The sequence below is a fragment of the Austrofundulus limnaeus genome, unplaced genomic scaffold, assembly GCF_001266775.1.
Source record: "Austrofundulus limnaeus strain Quisiro unplaced genomic scaffold, Austrofundulus_limnaeus-1.0 Scaffold302, whole genome shotgun sequence".
Taxonomy (NCBI): Eukaryota; Metazoa; Chordata; class Actinopteri; order Cyprinodontiformes; family Rivulidae; genus Austrofundulus; species Austrofundulus limnaeus.
In genome coordinates, this window is record NW_013952704.1 from 233511 (window position 1) to 253623 (window position 20113).

The following is a 20113-nucleotide window of genomic DNA, read 5'->3' on the forward strand; positions in this document are numbered from 1 at the left end:
CTCTAACCTACAAGTCCACCCTCTAACCTACAAGTCCACCCTCTAACCTACAAGTCCACCCTCTAACCTACAGGTCCACCCTCTAACCTACAGGTCCACCCTCTAACCTACAAGTCCACCCTCTAACCTACAAGTCCACACTCTAACCTACAAGTCCACACTCTAACCTACAAGTTAATTCAACATGTTCACATTATGATTTCAGATTATTCATCTTCTATGCACATGTTTTGTGAGTAAATAAATGAAAGTGCACTAGAGAAGGTTTTGTTAGTTGTGATTTTAGGGAGTTGATGTTTCTGTAAAATATTCTTATGTTCTCAGCCTGCAACTGGAAGAGAACCTCTGGTGCAGAGGAAGCATCTTGAGCTTGATGAGCTGCAGACTTTCCGTGTGAAGGAGTTGAATGAACTCTGTGCGTCTCTCAGCAAGGACATTCAAGGTACTTTATGTTCCAGGGTTTTTACCGTAGACTTATACTGGTAGACCAACTGTCCCTGTCTTCTTTTGCTGTTCACTCACTTCAGTTCAATACAGTTTATTTATATAGTACCAAGTTACAATAAACGGCATCTCAGGGCACCATACAAAAAAACAATAAATCTAAGGAAGCCAGTAGATTGTGTTGAATCACTTCAACACATTTGCCCAAGCTGAGCAGCTTGTTGGGACTTGAAGCAAGCAGGGAGYGATTTACAGAAGCTGCCATGTTGGATTTTTGAACCCAGTGTTTACACACTGTCAATGTCTCTTTAAGCCCTGCCAACTCACCTGCAGGCAATCATGATGTCACATGACGTAACAAATTACAGTTAAACATTTGTTTAAAAACAATAGTTCAACAAACAGCAGCAAGATAAGAAGTCCAGAAAATGAAGAACAGTGAAGACCTGAATAACAAAATCTGAGTTTTATGTTATTTTTACAGTGTCTTTTTTTGTTTACATGAAAAGACGGGACTTAAAACTTGTACTGCAGCTAGCTGACAAGGAAGCTGATCTCATTCCAGCGTTTGGGTTCTGGTCCAGTGTCTATGCACTCTTTGGCTCACTCACACTCTGGAGAAGTTGAAAATTTGAGTTTATTAGTTTCCTGCAGCTTCTTGTACTCGTTTGCACAAAAATGTGGTGCACACCCTTTTCCACACAACGGTTCAGATGCATCAACTTTACAAAGAATGTGATCAACCTCATGCCAACGTACTAGCTGGTGTACACATTTTTCTACAGATTTTGGTCGGTTGGTGACACCTAAAGGGCATGCTGGGGAAACTGTTAAGAATGTGAAAACTATTATTGCACGCCTGAGTATACTGGGGCTGCAGAAGCTCCGTGGTCAGGTCTGTGGTCCAGAAGGGCATGCGGTGTAAAACTATTGCCGAATCTTTCATGTTGGTTTTGCCTGTTCTGGGAACACTGTGAAAGAGTGTGGCCAAAAGAACAACCTAAAGGTTATAGGAGCAAGAGTCGCTGCTCTTTTGATCTGAAGGTCTAAGTTTTCAGTGTTGTACTTGATCACCTTYGTAACAGTTTGATTGCCTTACCTGTCATAAAGAAGTGTAACCCCATACACTTACTCTGATTTTGTTCTAAGTAATATCCCTGTTGATGTAACAAACATAACATTTTTAAGTAAAGGTTTTCACGTCACAAATATTTTTTGTAGATTAGGAAGATAAGAGCATAATAAGGCCAGCGTGCAGGTAGTCAGACATCCCTTTAAGCCTCTAAGTTCTGCCCCTGATGTCTCTGTGTTTAGAGTATCTTAATAAATACATTCAATTAAAGGCTATTCTATTCTATTCTATTCTATTCTATTCAAAACGTCCGACATGCTTCACCCTCAGAAATACTGCCTCAGTTCACTACTGAGAACAGAGTTTTTCACAAGCATACAAATAGTTGAACAACAAACAGGAAATTGTTGTAAATTTGTCATTGTTTTGATGTAAAAAAAAGTTTGTAACGTCTGTAAAAATGTGTGATGTGCAGTTCAAACTGTGATGGGCTTTAATCTTTTTTATCATTTGTTCCTGTCAGACAGAAGCTCGGAACTGGTGAGTCGGCTCCACATCCGAGACCAGCTGAGGACTGAGCAGGATGCCAAGTTACTGGAGGTTCAGGACCTCATGGCCCTGTAAGGACATCAGTGGATGAGCTTCACTAAAATATTTCAACAAGTGCTGCAGGTCAGAGAACCGGACATCCCCCTTTCCTGCCCGCTACTAAATCTAGCTGAGCTTTACTAAAACATTTCAGCAAGTATTACGGCTCAGTCTGTTCTCTTCAGCGATGATCTCACTGGACTATGATTGTTGGAAAATCAAAATTGTGAGAAAATTCACAAATTTTCAACTGTAGTCTCTCTGAAATAGTCTTTGTGGCCTGCAAGCTGTGCAGCTAAGTTTTGCAAGAATTGTTCTTAAAAATCACAGCTTATTATTGCATGCATGTTTTGTAAAACTACGTTCAAGGCTGTGCACATTATTTTAGTGTCTGCTTCCCCACATCATGCCCACTTTGTACCCACCATAGCAGCTGCCCCCACATTTGTGATTTAATCTGCAGTGGTTATTTAAGAAAATAATTTTAAGAAACATTCATACTGGGTTCATTGATTGGTAACTCTTAATTGTTTAAAGACGTGGGTGAGACTTTGAATGGTAGTTTGTCTCTGTGTCCATGTGATGGACTGAAGACCTTTCCAGGATGTACCCAGTCTCTCACTCAGTGACTGCTGGACATAAGTACCAGCTTCCCATAGACTCTGCATGGAAAAGTGGGTAAAGCAGACGGTTGGCTCTTCAGTGTATCAATGAATCAGGTTTCTTTCTRAATATCTAGATGGCTTTTTGCACTGTAAGGTCCAGCCTAGGTTCAAATTGGGGTTCACCCTTGTGGCCCAATTCCAGCCAAATTTCTGGTACCCCAAGACCTGTGGTTCTATTCAGGTCAAGCTGCTCGGCCCGATTTGATGATGAAATAAGATTTGGTTGTTTTTAATATGATAATGCCACCCACATCTGCTAAAAGCAAACACAATCAGGCCTGGGGTAAGGAGGATGAGCGGAGCTGGGTCGGCCTTACAATTGAAAAGCAAAACAAAACCTGTCTACAGGTGGACATTGGACACAGGTGGGATGCTCATGTTAAAAATCTTTGTTCCATGTGGAGGCTTAGAGTATCTGGTACAGACTGTAAAATTCAGATTTTGAACAGTGTGACCTACAGATATGGATTGTCAGCCTGTCTGTTGAACTGAAATTTAAAGCTTATTTGGGATAAAGAGACCTCTATCTTGATCCAGTGCTTCCCTTAAGTTTCAGGGCCTAGGGTCAATAATTAAAGTTTGTTTTGCTTCAATAACAGCAATAAATTTAACATTTGATGAACGAGTAGAATAACAACAAAACATTTTTTTACTAAGTTTTCTGTTTTCCTTTTTACTTGGTCGTAACATTTTGATTGTCATTTAATAAATGATCAAATATGAAGACCAAATTTCAGTTTTTACATTCATTTTTTAAATTCTCTTTGTCTAGTTTGTCTGGGTTATTGCTAATCTTATAGTATTTTTAGCCAAAAAGAAGCCCATAATTTGAAATTTTCAAACATAATCCTCACACTGTGAATGTTTATTACTTAAAATGTATTTACATAGATCAAACTCTTAAAGACTGACTCTCAAAGGGTTGTTTTGCCTTTATATAAATTTGTTACATTAAAAAGGTTGATGGTTTTTATTRTAACATTATAACCTTTGCACAGAATAAAATTAAATAAATTAGTAGTTTATTATATTTGCCAAGCTAAAAGATTTTCCCTTAAAATTACTATTTCATTCAAAGGAATTATATTTAAAGGTTTTCTGGTCATGTAACTATTTAAATAATGTATTTTTCATATTGATCATTTATTGAACTACATTTATTAAAGTACAGTTCCATCGCAGTGTGCAAACAAGCTATGGGCATCCAGAAAGCCAAAACCTTGTTTGTATTGTTCTAATCTTGTGTAGACTTGAAATTTGCAGAACTTTATGATAAATTATAATCATCTGAAACTGACTTTCACAATGAGAATATTGTGGAGTGGTAATTAAGAGTTAAATGTAGACATTCCTTTGCTATAATCTGTGGGCTTTTAGTGTTATTGTTTAATTCTATAAACTGAAGCAGCAGAAACAGACAAACAGTATCTTTGTTAGCAGGAGTTTACGCTCACAAATCAAACATGTCTGTGCATAAATGATGACACCCTGGATGCTTAGGATTTAATACAATGTTGCTTTTAGTTAGAAAAGTCCCAAGGAGGTCGGAGGTGTGGTGCTAGAGGAAGGGATGAGTTTTGATTATTTATCAGCTTTGACATCTCCCCAGCCACAGGGAGTTGGTCACATGTGAACACAAACAAACATTTAGTAACTTAAGAAATGTACCTAATTTTTTCTGAATACCTTCATTAGGGGACAGGATGTCCTTGGATAATACTGTAGTACGGAAACACTGAGACTGGTATGTAGAAACGCATCAATTACTTAAATGATTTACGAGTTCTTGTTTCATTTGTTGCTATCAGGAAAGGGAATCAAAAGCCGATTTGTAAATTAAACTAGTTTCTACTAAACAAATAAGTAAATAATAAAGTTTTTTTTTTCATTTTCAAATATTTTTGCATGTTTCTTATTTTGTATGTGTGTATTGTTATTATGGATGTGCCACAAATTTCCTTTGAGACAAATAAAAGTAGATTTTACCTTTAACTTCTTCTTAATTTTGTCTTTATTTAACTTACTTTTGTTTTGTTTTCATCTTACTTTTGTTTTCTCCTTTTTGTCCTGTCTTTTTATTCTTACATTATATTTAGCTTTTTATCTCGTGAACTTTTAATCTTATTTATTTTAGTGACATTAAAGAGGGTTTTTTTGTCTTTTATTAAAAGAGATTTATATTGACCATAACTAAACGTTRGGGTCTGCCAGGTCTGACCGGCATCCTGCCCCTCCACCGGAGCAACTCACCAACATGTAGTGGTCAKTTGACAGCTCTGCCCCTCTCTTTTACACGGGTGTCCAAGACATGTGGCCGAAGATCAGATAAGACGACAACAAAGTCGATCATCGAGCTGCGGCCTAGGGTGTCCTGGTGCCAAGAGCACATATGGACACCCTTATGTTTGAACATGGTGTTTGTTATGGACAATCCATGACGAGCACAAAAGTCCAATAACAAAACACCGCTCGGGTTCAGGTCGGGGGGGCCGTTCCTCCCAACCACGCCCCTCCAGGTCTCACTGTCATTACCCACGTGAGAACCCGTCCCCCCACGTTCACCGGGGTGAACCCCAACGTACAGGCACCGAGATGGGGGGGCAATAAGTAAGCCCACTCCTGCTCGGCGCCTCTCAGCATGGGCAACTCCAGAGTGGAAGAGTGTCCAACCCCTCTTGAGGACACTGGTTCCAGAGCCAGAGCGGTGCGTCAAGGTGAGTCCAACTATATCTAGTCGGAACCTCTCAACCTCACACACCAGTTCAGGCTTCTTCCCCACCAGARWGGTGWCATTCCATGTCCCTAGAGCCAGCTTCTGTAGCCAAGGATCAGACTGCCAAGGTCCCTGCCTTCGAACACTGCCCAACACWCATGGCACCCGACCCCTACGGCCCCTCCCACAGGCGGTGAGCCCATGGGAAGGAGGGTCCACGTCTCCTCTTCAGGCTGTGACCGGCCTGCTCCATGGGCAAAAACCTGGTCACCAGGCACTCGTCAACGTGCCCCACCTCCAGGCCTGTTCCAGAGTGGGGCCCCGGTGACCCGCATCCAGGCAAGGGAACACTGAATCCATCCATCGTATTCATCATAGGGGTCTTTGGGCTGCACTTTGATCCCTCACCTAGGACCTGTTTGCCTTGGGTGACCCTACCAGGGTCATGAAGCCCCCGACAACATAGCTCCTAGGATCATTGGGACACTCAAAGCTCTCCACTATGATAAGGTGGCAGCCCAGGGAGAGGCTATCTCTAACTGGTAAGATATAAACTGTTTATACTTTGTCTACAGAACCTCACTGCAGAATCTCCCTATAAGCTTTAAATACTTACTCTATGTGTTTTTTTTTATCAGTTTACATCATGGCACACACATCAGCTGATGTCAACAAGTTGGAAAAACATGAGCGCACAGAGGCAAAGTGCAGAAAAAGAAGTGGATGAAATGCACTGAGGAACGGAGGGAGGGATTGGGTCACCAAGGAAACTGCTGAGGCTGTTCAGAGAAGCAGCAGAATGAGCTAAAAGGTCCAAAAGTGAATGTTCCCTGATCCAGCTGCTGCTGCTCAGTACGGAGCTGAATTTTAAACCCTTGGGATTTAGTTTTTGTATTTTTTTGGTTTGTGTGTAATTAAACAGGTAGCATCTGGACCAGGGCTCAAATGGAGTGAACCTTTCTGGTTCTGGTAAGTTCTCTTTTTAACAACCGATTGTGATGATTTAGATATTTATGAGTTGTTCCATTTCCTTTCAAACAGTAAACTAATCCTCATGTTTTCAGACACCAAACAGCTGTTTTAGTTCCAGAACATTTCCCATCAGCCAACCTTTTTAAACCCCAAAAATAACTGTTAATGATAATAAAAATAAAACATAAAACAAAGAGGCTTAAGGTTTCCTGACATTGAATCTGTGTGGCTTAAAGTGCATTTTGACTGTTAAGGAAAAATTAGTTTGGAGACTTTAAAAACATAAGACTTCGTGTCTTAAACAAGTAGTTTTTCCTGTTTTTATGAAACTATAATTAGGAAATAATATAAGTGCTGCAACCTTTTAAATTCATTCAGGACTTTTAAATTAAAGACCCAAACTGATCTGCATCATTTTTCACGGCCAGTGTTGCTGCTTTACTTTCAGCTATTCCTTTTTGCAGGGGTTGCAACAAGGAGCAAACTCATGATTGTTTTACATCTGATGTATTTTCTAAAGCAACCTGGGCTTAAATATGCTGCTTCAGGATTACAAGACCACATCACTGACCTCTGAGTTACCACAGTCACCATTTTACGCAGCCAGTGMTTCCTGTTTATTCAATGGTATCATAAAAAATACAGTATACATTAAACTCCCCATTATAACAAAACCTAACGCTTCAATAAGACCAGAGAGTCTCCTAAACGTTCAAATAAAAGTTAATGGTGGCTCTCGGCTTTCTTCTGTAAGTTGCAAAGGGTTGCAGTTTTGTCGTGTGAACTTTGAACATTTTGTAAAAAAAAATTCTCACAAAGTTTCTCTCAAAAAAAATTGCAGTCATTTTTTCAAATCCTTCTCAGCAATTCTAGGGCACTAAAACTTTCTTTTGACACCTGCACAGAGCTCTCCACTGACAGAATACACTCGAGGCTCTAACCACAAATCTTAAAATCACATAATAAATCATAGTTGTTGAAAAACTGGTTCAAACTGGCCTGTCTCCACTTCTAAAGTGTACACAAGTAGATGAAACCATAATTGGTGGCAGCTACCAAGATRAGTACAAAACAGGTTTAGAAAGTGAGGGAGGCAACAAAATAATGTGCACAGCCAACAATACATTTCTGCAAACTGCACACAAAAGCAGGCTGTGATTTTCAAAAGCTGGCCATTTGAAATGCAGCTTCATGGCTTGATGGTCACAAACACTCAGAATTCAGCGGTGATTTTCTTGTCATTTTGGGTCAAGAACTAGTTTCCAATGGTTGCTGCTTTRGGAGATACTTCTGAAGGAGCACCTATGTCTGTGGGGTATTGTTTTGCTAGATTTCCTGTCATTGAGGGTGAATGAATCCTAATGATTACAGTACTGGGTCTCTCCTTTTCAGATGTGAAAAAAACTTCTTCACTTGCCTGGAGCTGCAACAGTGACCTTGACTYGTTTGACTCTTCTCCTTTTGTTTGTGTAAAATTAAATTTGAGGCTTGTTGTAGAACCACTTTTCTCTAATGGTAAATGGACTGTACTTATATATCAYCTTTCCAGCCAACTTAARTACAACCCCCATTTCTATGAAGTTRGAATGTTGCAAATGATTGTATTCTGTTTGTATTTGTTCTACACAATGTCCCAACTTCATTGAAATTGGATGTGTACTTAAAGCGCTTCATGACACAATCTGTGCCCTCAGTCACTCATCCACAGACATTCGTTARGAGAAGAAAGTGCATAAACCAAAGGGTGGAAGATCAAGTATTGGGGCCAGGCCAGAGTATCCTATGTGGCCAACGGTATCCCAGAATTCATTGCACCGTCAGCAAGTTAAACAGAAAAACAAAGACGGCAGAGTTTTTTTATTTTTATTTTACAGCAGAGTTTTATTTTCCTTATGTCAAAGTTCAGTAATTTATTACAGACTGAAGAATTTGTTTTTAACTCTATGTTTAGCAACTTASCTGATGAAGCTTTTGTTGCAGTGAGTTATTAAATAAAATGCAGTTACTGATACTGGAGCTAAACCAAAATTAATGTGTTTTCTTTATGGTACCACTTTACAATAAGGCTCCCCTTGTAGATGATTTATAAATAGTTTATAGATTGATTATTAATTCATCTATAAACGCTTTATAAACCATTAACAAGTTATATATTAATTAAGGATGAGAAAGAGACAAAACTTTCAAGTTTCTTTCCAAAAAGTGAGCCAAATCTGTTCATGTACATTTTTCATCTAAAGGTGCTACATTAAACATTTCAGACTGGGTTTCTACATTGGAAACCCTGTTTCCATCATGGGAGAAGAAGTGGAGGTGGTTGAGGAATATAAATACCTCGGTGTTCATCTGGACAACAGACTGGACTGGAGACTCAACAGTGAAGCAGTCTACAAGAAAGGACAGAGCAGACTGTACTTCCTAAGGAAGCTGAGATCCTTCAATGTCTGCAGCAAGATGCTGCAGATCTTCTACAAGTCTGTYGTTGAGAGCCTTGACAAAGCGCTCTATAAGTTCTGTCCATTTACCATTTATACATGTTTATTACTAGTCATTAACCTTTTTATAAGCCATCTATAAGGAGAGCCTTATTGTAAAGTGGTACCTTACCTTAGTGGTGCACAGAGGTGTCAAGTAACTAAGTACAAATACTTTGTTACTTTACTTAAGTAGTAATTTTGGTTATTTATACTTTAGTGGAGTAATTATTTTTCAGCCTACTTTTTACTTCTACTTCTTACAGTTTAATTCAATTATCTGTACTTTCTACTCCTTACTTTTTAAAAATGCAAAAAGTATTTCATATATATTTAACTTTGACTTGTTTTATTCCATCTTTTCTACGTTCAGAAAAAAAATTAATAAATATAAATTTATCCAGACACATGGAGCCCATGGATAGAGTGAAATTGATTGTGGTTGATGAGAAGTGTAAATATAAGTGTAAAAAGTGTAAATATAAACCATTCTGACATCCTATTGGATTGAACTCACTCCATCACACCTGTGTAGTAGGTTCTCTTCAATGCTAAGTCTAGGATTTCTCCCATAGACAAGGATTTCTTTGGGAGAGTTTTCGTCCGGGCCAATCAGAGATCAGAACGTCGATTTTCAGCACAGTCTGCATAGTTTATTTTACCTGGGCCAATCAGCAAACAGAAGGCGGAGTTTTGAACTATGCTGAGTTTCTGCGCAGTGTCTGTTAGTTATTTTATCAATGGCAGTGGAGGGAGTGAATGAAGCCAGTCAATGTTGATAAGGCTTCCAAATTAAATTAAATTTGTCTGACAAAGCAGCAGCTCACATTTACAGTCGTCTCATTTGGGTCGGTACATTTCTTCTCTCTGTAGGGTTTTTTACAGCACACGCAATTTCTTGTTAGCTTCTTAGCCTAGCCTCTTTTACAGCGACATACGTCATGGCCAACCGATCCAATCATTTTAAACTTCAGCAGAGGCCACGCCTCCAGCAAAAATCGCTTCTGTATAGCTGCGAATCCAGACCCTCGTACATAACAAAGTGAAGGACAAAGATCTGATTTTTACCAGGCTAAGTCTGGCCAGTTAATTCCAAAATTTTCAATATTTTAATTTAACATTATACTCACTATTGATTTTAGAAGTAAAATTGTGTGTGTGGGTGGGGGGTGGATGCTATAAACCCTGATGCTGCGTTCACACCGAACGCGATTTCAGCGTCAAAATCGCAGCCAACGCTGAAGTTTGAAGCTTGTGCACTTTGAGGTCAGACGCAGGTCAGCTCTTGAAGCGCTGCACAGCGACAGCCGCCCCGCCCCTCCCTCCTCTGTCGGGCTCTGTTTAATGTCGGACGAGGAAGTGGCTTTGCTTTATTTACAGAGAGCAAGAGCGTGTCACGTTCATCAGATAATTAATTCATAATTAATTCACCAGATAATTCATTGAAGAGGCTCACAGCTGCTTTCAGGACTATTTTTTCAGTCTGATGAGTCGCTGTCACGCATTGCTGCGGATCAGGACACGACTGCAGCACTCATTTCAGCTAAAGAGCAGGAGCTCTGTCTGTTTCAGGTTAGTGGACATCWTTCAGTAAACTGTCCCGTCGGGAAATATGTCGCTACGTCACACAGTGGAGTCTCTCTGATTGGTTGACGCAGCGCGTCGAGCTGCAAAAGTTCAGATTTTCTAACTGCAGCGATTTGCGCCTCAGCGCGTCGAACGCTCAGATCGTTCAAATCGTTCAAATCGCGCTGCTCTAATCGCGCTTGAGGCGCCGCAGAACTTCCCGACGTTGCTTGAAGCGCGTCCACCATAGACTTTGTATGTAAACCTGAGGCTCCTGACGCTGAAATCGCGTTCGGTGTGAACGCACCATTAGATTTTATCTTTAATGGACTTTTTTAATAGTGTTCATTACTTTTACTTTTATACTTTAAGTAGTTTTAAAACCAGTACTTCTATAGTTTTACTTGAGTAAAAAGCTCGAGTTGATACTTCTACTTCCAAAAAAGTATTTTTAAACCCTAGCATCTATACTTCTACTTAAGTAATGAACGTGAATACTTTTGACACCTCTGGTGGTACAACTTTTAACATTTTTCTAATAAAATTGAATTTTGTGAAGAACACATACCATAGGAAATCAACTGAAACAATGTGATAYAAAATGTATCACTGTGGTGACGAGGCAGCTCGTGATCACGCAAACATACGTCTTCCATAGACTAGACGGTCTCATTTCACAGCCGTTCAAGCAGCTGTTTAGGCAGCCGACAGGAGAGGCCTACAGCCCACGTAGGCTGTGGCCAACACTGGCCGTGGTCTACATGGACTCTATGTTTGACCAGTCACACGTGTTCCAACACTTTTAATTAAACAAAGCTTGCACAATAAATTCTTCTTAAGAAATTTACATGTATTTTTTATGCATACATAAAATACTCTCCAACACGGCCTGTGAGAAAATCAAGCCATCAACTGTCAACTGAAAGACTTTTTCTTCAGGATTGTTCAAATTTTCTCAAAAATACTTATACAGTATGAGCTTGATTCATGCTAGGTTTTCCCATTTGACTCATTAGCAACACTAGTGATTRGACATGGAACTGCACTGACCATCATTGCTCTCTGGCAAAGGACAGATGAGTGACAGGACAGGGGCACTTTAGGGGGCCAGTCAGATTCCAGCAGGAGTGAATGTCCCTGTTGCTCTGCCCCTAGAACCGCCCCTGGTGCTCTCGTTTGTTGTTTATTTCTGTTTCCTGTTGGTTTATTGTACGTCATGTCATGAGACAGATTTAATTTAATGCACCTTTGTGAAATAACAGTGTGTGCTCCTTCAAACAATATGAGGAACAACATGAACCCAAAGTATGTTTCATGCATTTCACATTAAACGCTGAGCAAAAGTAAGTCTGCTAACATCTAGAATCAGTACTTCTACTTAAAATTTATTAAAGCATCTCCTTGCAACATTATTACAACAAATTATTTGGTCCATGATGAATTTACAAACTACAATGACTTGATTTTAAAAAAAACTTTGCTGTCTTCATTTTTCTATTTAGTTTAATGACGGTGCATTGAATCTAGGGATCTCTTCATCCAGGAAGGATACTTAGATGCAGCCTTCATTTTCAGGACTTTTTGGGCCGCATTTGTTGGCCACATGAGAAGGAGCCTTGAGGACAGCACTAACATGTACCACAGCATTTTACGACATGTTTAATTTCTTCTCATTTTTTGACTCATATTCTGAGATTCTTCAACATAACATATGCAGCATGTTACCAAATAGTGTGATGAATAATATACAAACTTGTTTGCTTAACCCACTTTTTACTAGGCAGAAAATTCTGAGACAAGAAACAAGTCTGAGACTTTGACAGCTTTGCTTTATATTAGGGGAGTGAACATGAGAAGCCATAAGACAACAGTGAGGAAATGTGGTTACTTATTGCTGAGCTAATGGGGTAAAAAAGGGTCTGAATCAGCAGCATCCCCTTTCCACAGGAAGGTAAACAAACAGTGCAAATCAGCAGCATGCAACAGGAGGTCAAACAGATAGAGCAAAGAGCCCAGCAAACAGACAAAGAAGAATAGAAAAGGTGTTGGAAAACACTGGTGTTTGCTATTTGCACTGACTTTTATTTCCAACAAGGACAGGCTTAATTTTGACTGTGATTGTTAAAGTGTAGGAACTGGTCATCCTCCGATAAGAAAGGAACAGTTTCTTCATTCAGCCTAATCCTCGGTCAGCACACTACTTTATAATGTGGTAATTTCTTCTCACAATATTTTAAAGATATCTTTGGATTAAATACAAGAGATAAAATGTTTACATTAAGCATTTTGTTCCATTCTTCATGCAAACAAGTTTAAGACATTTAACATTTCACAGCATGTAAGAGGGCTTTAAAAATAACGTACATGTTTCAACTTATGAGCAAAACCCATGGTTAAGAGTCAGAAATGCACAAAACAAAGTACTGTTCATTTTAAGAGTTACTCGTTGTTATACTTATACTCTGACATTGTTATACTGTATTTTGGAGTTGGGATAGCATTGTTGACCAATATTTCCTTGTTATATTGGGCTACTGGCATAGAGAAATTCAATTAAATGTGTAAGAGAACCAGAAAACAGCAACACAGCTCAGTAAACATCAACCAGATGAGACACACTCCTTTCTGCAGATGTCATAAACATAGAGTATCTGGTTACAATTACTGACCATCTGACTCTTTTCCTAGGTCTACACCAACTCTGGGACAACGCCATCTAAAATCAAGATTGCACAGATTTGCAAGAATGGAAAAAGGAAATCCAGCAACAATTCCATGCATTTAAGAGACTGCCCTGATTCTCCACTCGTGGAAAAGAACTTTGACTGTTACGATGTCATCCAAACACAGAAATCTTCCAAACATTACTGGAGCCATACTCCATGATGTCCTAAGCTCCTTCTCTCCCCCATCCTCCCCTGTATCCCCAAGTTTATCTTGTAACATAGATGAAACTTACAAGTACATCTTCCTTCCAATTTGTTACTCTTTCACGTTCATCTTTAGCATCACTCTGAACTCCGTGGTTCTCTATCGTTCCTTCCGTCAGACCAAGCGGTTGAATGCCTCTCTGATATACATGGTCAACTTGGCTTCTACAGACTTTATGTATGGTCTGTCACTGCCATTTCTTGTAGCTAGTTACATCATGCGTGACCGCTGGGTCTTTGGGGACTTCATGTGTCGTCTGGTCCGTTTTCTTTTCTATTTCAACCTCTACTGCTCCATATTTTTTCTCACTTGCATCTCTGTCCACAGATACCTTGGTATCTGTCACCCCATGAAAGTGATCACGCTGGAGACCAAGAAAGCTGTTAAGTGCACTTGTGTACTGGTTTGGATTGTAGTATTTGCATTGACTTGCCCAATTTTTCGATTCGCCCAGACTGGTCATGTAACCAGATTAGCAGGGTTTGGAAGCAATGAAAGTGCAACTACTGAGAACACAAGCCATCACATAGTCTCTGAAAACAGTAATGTCAGCTATGGAAATTTGGGACAAATCAATGAGGAGTACCAGAACTGTTGGGATGATGCCATAGACAAGGAGTTTCATGATTATGTCCCCTACGGAATCACACTCCATTTGCTGGGATTTTTTCTACCGTTTTCCATAATTGCTTGGTGCTACTCTCATGTTGTTTTGACCATATTTAGGACTCTGCATTCTCAACCATCATCCCACAAAGGTCTGAGAAATGGAGGCATTGGAAGTTTGGACAAAAGAGGCAGAAATATCTCTGAAATACAAAGAAAAGGAAATACTGGATTGTTAAGAGCAATGGAGAAGGATGGAGAAATATCTGTGTTCCTGGGTGCTCGTTCTCCATATGCCAGCCGCAGACGTAAATCTATTAAAACTATCATCACCATTACCCTGCTCTTTGCACTGTGCTTCTTCCCCTTCCACGTTACAAGAACCATCTTCCTTGTGCTGAAAGTGACTAGAAAGGTCCCTTGTCATACCATTACGGCAGTGTCAATGTGCTATAAAATCACAAGACCTTTAGCTTCATTCAACGCATGGCTCAATGCCCTCCTTTACTTCCTGACTAAAGATAAGGTGGGAGCTCACTGCTGCCAAGTGGTAAGCACCCCCACCCAACAGAACGGCAAACTTCTAATACCGCTGAGAACAATGGAAAAAGCAGAAGTTGCAACACATGAAGGCATCAAGGACCAGATTAACCAAAAAGACAACAGTGACTTCCACAGTTTATCATACACAATGGGAGCAAAAGTTGAATATATAGCTGAATAACATCTCCATAAGGACATGGATGGATGAATAGATTGAAGAGAATAATGAAGCACCATGTTCAATGTGCCTTTAATTTCATGCATTATTTCTGTTCATGTCATTTCAAACTTAAAGGAACAGTTTTTAAGTGGTGTTGAGAATTAATAAGGGCTCACCAGTTATGTTGGTGAGGTGTAAGAGCAAGCTTATTTATTAACAAATATTAACTAAAGATAGTTATCTAAAGTCTAAAGATAGTCTAAAGATAGTTATTAATCATTAAAAGTTATGGGCCACCACCTGAAAACTAACTAATCCCAATTTCCTGTGTCTGATGGTCTGTTTGTGTTAATCTGGAACAGATTTAGCATCTACAGAACAGACAGTGTGAACTGATTTCTTTGAACCAACAGTTACACCGAACAACTGCAAACTGCAGTCCTCAGTTATCACAAACTCAGTGAATGCAGGTTTGTTCGTGTTTGTGTGAGTATTCCCTACTATAGGGGACCATTTTTAGCATAAACATGTGCTTGTGGGAATCAAGTGGTACTTATGGGGTCCTAAGACTAGTCCCCATGAGGGGAAATGCTATTGYTGGGTCGGGGTTAGGTTTAGGACTATTGAGTTTTGACTTCTTATATACTGAGTTTAAGTTAAATTTAGCGTCAGGGTGGCTAGATATGCTAGGAAACAGACAGAGTGGTGGAGGGCAGCAGATCAGAATCAGAGCAGTATTACCTACATGATGACTTATTTTGTTCAAAATCGAACTACTCTGTGAAACACATGGCTCGTCAGGATCTGGATCCCTTCAAAGAGCCTTTTGTCTCACCTTTAATTGTTTGTACAGTTTCAGTATGAAGGGTTTAACAATGTGTGATTCACATGCTGTGTTAATCTAGTCTAGAATAGTTAGGTGGCCTGTAGGATCCTATCCTAAGTACAACAAACTTTTAATTAAAATAAACTAAATCATTAAATATCAATGTTTAAAATAATCAAAGAAAAACCTCCATATTTCAGCAAATTTTACCTGTGTTATCCTTAGCCACGTGCTGAAGGCTAATGCCCAGTTTGTCATTGTTACCACATTTCAAAGGACTGCTCCTTGTTTTTTTGTTTAACTCACGTTGGTTTGTGAATAAGTTCTCCGTCCTCGGGGTCCATCCATCSATTATCTACCACTTGTTCTAAAGTCTGGTATTGGGGGGCTGGAACTTGAGCAGGGGGGCCCAGACCTCTCTTTCCCCAGCCACCAGGATTCCAAGAGACATAGTCTCTCCAGCATGTCCTGGGTCCTCCTCAGGGTCCAGTGGATGTACAGTCTCCATGGTGCTGATCCATTTYGTCTTGGTGTGATGGAGTAGTGTTTAGGGCTGTTGCCTGACAGCAAGAAGGTTACAGGCTCTCCTCCATCCTGGGAGCTTTCTGTGTAAAATTGTGGATATGTTTTTTATGCATGCATGGGTTTCCTCAGGGTACTCCAGTTTCCCCCAGCAGACCAAAAACATACATGTTAGGCTAAYTGACGACAGTGAGGTGTCACTAGGTGTGGGTGAAAACAGGACTGGTTGTTTTTTCTTGTGTTGCAACCTGTTCAGTATCCTGCCTTTCACACAGTTCTGCTCGAGATATACACTAGTTCCCCAACCCTGCACAGATTAAGTGTGCAAGAGGATGGACGGACGGATGGACTTGTGTCAACATACCTGCAGTAGTAAACACTGTATTTTCACTTCTGTCGGACCTGATCTTAAACTGTCAGATTGTATCACATACTTTTCATTGCTGAACATGTTTTGTTTGAAATAATACATTTCATAAAATTGTGTTATTATTTTTGTCTTGTTTTGATTTTTAACACACACACACACACACACACATATAAAGTATATATATTCACTAAAAAAGAGCAATCAAGTCATGGAACTGTTTAGTCCCCAGGTCTTCCTCACCACCCTCCATCACATCCCTTGTAAAAGCCTCTGTAGTGAGGAGCTGGTTGTGGTACAAGACGACCAAAGTTTGAAATGTCTGTGATTAATCTTCTTATGTTGGCTAACACTATCGTGTAAATGCTGTTTCTTCATTCAGCATCTGCCCGGTTTATGATCACATCTTTGTGTGGTTTGGTTAAGATACTGAGGMCAGGAAGTCGTTCTTTAAGGCCACTGCAAAACATGTCCAGATCTACCACTCCACATACTGAGGCCTTGAGTGATTTTGGATCCAGGTGGTTAAAACAGGTCTCAAACTCTTCTTGAAGCACAGTCATAATACCTGGAATCATGTGTTCATAACTTGAAGCACTAATAGACTCATAAATGTGCTGAAGATCAAAAAACCCTGACTTCTTGAAGGAAGTTGATTGCAGGTCTGATGACTGGTGAAAATTGCAAGCCCACACAAAACTTGGAAATGATGGTAAATTGACTGTACTTATATAATAGCACCTTTCTACCCAGCCAGGAAACTCACAGCTCTTTACAATCTGTCCTCATTCACACACACATTCACACAGCACCCTACTACATCTCTATACAAAGCTAGTACAGGTGAATCAATCTATAGAGACTAATCAGTGCTTTAAATCACACACTGATGGGRCACATCAGAGGCAGTTGGGGTTCAGTGTCTTGCCCAGGGACACTTCAGCATGTGACTGAATAGCAGGGAATCAAACCGCCAACTCTCTGATTTCAGGACAACTCCCTTAACCAGGGACGTGCACAGATAGACGTCAGGTGGTGCCTGAGCACCTGCCCTTTGCCCTCCAGACCATCAAGTGCCCCTGTCGCACCCGCCTTTTTTTTTGTTTGTTATGCTCCATCTGTCGCCCTTGGTTGCACTTCTTATTTAGTGTATACAACTATAATGGCAACAGTATTAATATTGTTAATAATAATATTGCCCTCACACCCAGCTGAGGAGAACTGCAGAAGCAGCTCCTCTCTCTTCTCTCATCCACACAACAGAGGACAGTTATAATCAGCAGGTAATTTACCTACAGCCCCAGGTAAACTGTGCAGGACTGTCTCACATGTTTCACTCTTGTCCCGGTGTCGCGCAAGTTGAAACAAAGTCCCACATTTGACTAATCAAATTATAACAAGACAAAAAAAAAAAGAATAAAAAAGAAAGAAAGGGAAACAATCGACAGACGTTTTTTATTGGCTGCACTTCATTGGAAAAAACCTCCTTATTTCTCTCTCTGCCTTCTCTGCAGAAGGAGGAGGAGAGAAGAGAAAAAGGCAAAGACGCAGCAGCTGTCCTGCGCGCCGCCACCATTAAAAATATCTAAACATGTGATAGAAAATGGATTTTATTTATGCAGAAAGTGATGGAAACTATGTCAAAAATACAGCAAAATAACTGGAAAATAGGTGATGAAAGTGAAAGATGATTCTCAGAGAGAAAATAGACAAACTTTTTTTCCTGAAGGAAAACACACGTTGAAGCAACTGTCTGTAWGAGATTCACACAAGAAACACAGCAAGATCATCTGACCTGCTTATGGTTTTATTTTTTTATCATGATGAAATAAATAAACTTATAATATTTTTCAACCAATGCATTTTTTGATAAATTTTAATAAAAATATGTACTTATTTTCTAAAAAAACTTTAAAAAAAAACATTTTTGTGTAACAACAGCCAAAGCAGAGAGGAATGAATGTGTAATGTGTTCATATTAAAATAACACACTGTGATGGCCCACAGGATCTGGTCTCACTTTTTACCCCCTAAACCTCAGATGCTGAAGTCAAACTTCACTTCCTGTTGTCTGTAAAGACTAATGAGGCAAATATTAAGAAAATGAAGTTTGAGATTTTCAGTAATCTTTGATTTTAGTGTGAAAAGAGCATTAGCTTTAGTTTTATTTTTCTGTGTTTTCTTTTCATTTTAAAGTCAAACATTAAATAATGAATGCTAACAATGGTCTGTTTTTAAATTTAATCTCTTCTTTGTCAGGTTTTGGGTGTTCTAAATGGAATATAAACCATAATTTGGAAAATAAAATTAGTATAATAAGAATAATTTGATTTTGTTTCAATAAATATTAACAGAAATTGTCTCTTGATCTGGACTAAGTGTGTGACTTTCGCCCCCTTGTGAATTCGACCCCCCTGTGTTACAGTGTTACATTTTGACAGTAATTTAGAGTCTGATCAGTTTAAATGTTGTAATTTATTGCACCGACCTTTGTCACCAAGCTGTTTCACCCAAATAAACATATTTGATATTGTTGGTGTTTTATCTACAGCAGAGAAGCAGCTCTGTGTTTTCCTCCGTCAGACACAGATGAAGCTGAACTGTTAGAATTCAGATGATGGAAACAGCTCTATGATGGAGAGACTGAAGGAAGATCCTCCATAGAACAAAAAACCCATTAGTCATTTTGAGAAAATAAACTTAATTATAGTTATTTTATAAATACTACAAAAATTGTCATTACTAGTTTTGTTCTGTTGTTGCCAGTTTGTTACAGAAACCAACATGTAGCGTGTTGAATATTAAACATCTGTATCAGACAGAACAAAATCTGATTTAAAATAGATAAATTTGCACAATGTACAAGATGTGTCTGTAATGTCACRTTATTAGGACAGCCACTGATTCTGTGCACCGGACAAGGTGCACTCTTTTTACATTTGAGCACCTGCCCCTGAAATGTCTGCACACTACTGGCCTTAACCACTCAGCCACAGACAAGCTGAGGAGTGAGGTCACATTAACAGTTGCAGTCGTGAAATGGAAGCTTCGCTCACATGCATGACCGTATGATTCAGAACAAAGATGACTAAATCAAGCTGCTAAGTTTCTGAAAGATGAAATCTGAGACTGACACTTCCATTTAAAGTTGTTTTTTCTGGTTTTTCTGTTCTTCTCTGTCTAAAATGTGAGCATTTGGTTCCCTGAGACGTAGGACAGCAGACAGAGTCTTGTCCTGAAAATCTGCTCTCCTGTGTTGAAGTTTACTTTCTCCATAAGAGCTCTGAATAATGAGGGATGTTCTCAGGCAGTCCTGTAAAGCTCACAGCTCCACACTTCGAATTGAGAAAGACTTCTGAGTGGGAAGTGAAATGTCTTCCTTCAGAATAGAAAAGTCCAGTTTGTTTGTTTTTAATTTGTTTGTTTGTTTGTTTGTTTGTTTGTTTGTTTGTTTGTTTGTTTGTTTGTTTGTTTGTTTGTTTGTCAGCAGCTCCTCCATCAGTCAGGCAAACGACAGGTGATTCTGGTCAGACATGTGACAATACGACTTTGTTTTTCTTTTTTGTTTCCATTATTCTCACGGTTCTTGCAGACCTGAATGTTCATTAGTTTTGGTCCGTGCGCATGCGCGCTGCCGTGACTCTGGCGTCACAGGGCAGCGCGT

At 39.5% G+C, this 20113-nt stretch overlaps 2 protein-coding genes across 4 annotated transcripts in view; both read left to right on the plus strand.

Moving 5' to 3' along the window:
* Positions 1 to 4761, plus strand: part of si:dkey-6n21.12 (schwannomin-interacting protein 1) — a 17813-nt gene extending 13052 nt beyond the window's left edge. For all 3 annotated transcript variants that reach the window (XM_014021722.1, XM_014021720.1, XM_014021721.1), the window contains exons 6-7: positions 325 to 442; positions 2040 to 4761. In XM_014021722.1, coding sequence (XP_013877176.1) covers positions 325 to 442; positions 2040 to 2140 — 219 coding nt within the window. In that variant the 3' untranslated portion in view covers positions 2141 to 4761. The remainder of the gene's footprint in view (positions 1 to 324; positions 443 to 2039) is intronic.
* A 1444-nt stretch (positions 4762 to 6205) lies between these two features.
* si:dkey-6n21.13 (P2Y purinoceptor 3) lies at positions 6206 to 16574 on the plus strand. Its single transcript, XM_014021723.1, has 2 exons — positions 6206 to 6451; positions 13183 to 16574. The coding sequence occupies exon 2, from the start codon at positions 13328 to 13330 to the stop codon at positions 14753 to 14755; it is 1428 nt and encodes a 475-aa protein (XP_013877177.1). The 5' UTR covers positions 6206 to 6451; positions 13183 to 13327; the 3' UTR covers positions 14756 to 16574.
* Positions 16575 to 20113: the final 3539 nt, after the last annotated feature.

Bases quoted from the DNA above. Each gene is read 5' to 3' on its own strand.
- si:dkey-6n21.13 (XM_014021723.1), top strand. From the start codon at position 13,328: ATGTCATCCAAACACAGAAATCTTCCAAACATTACTGGAGCCATACTC.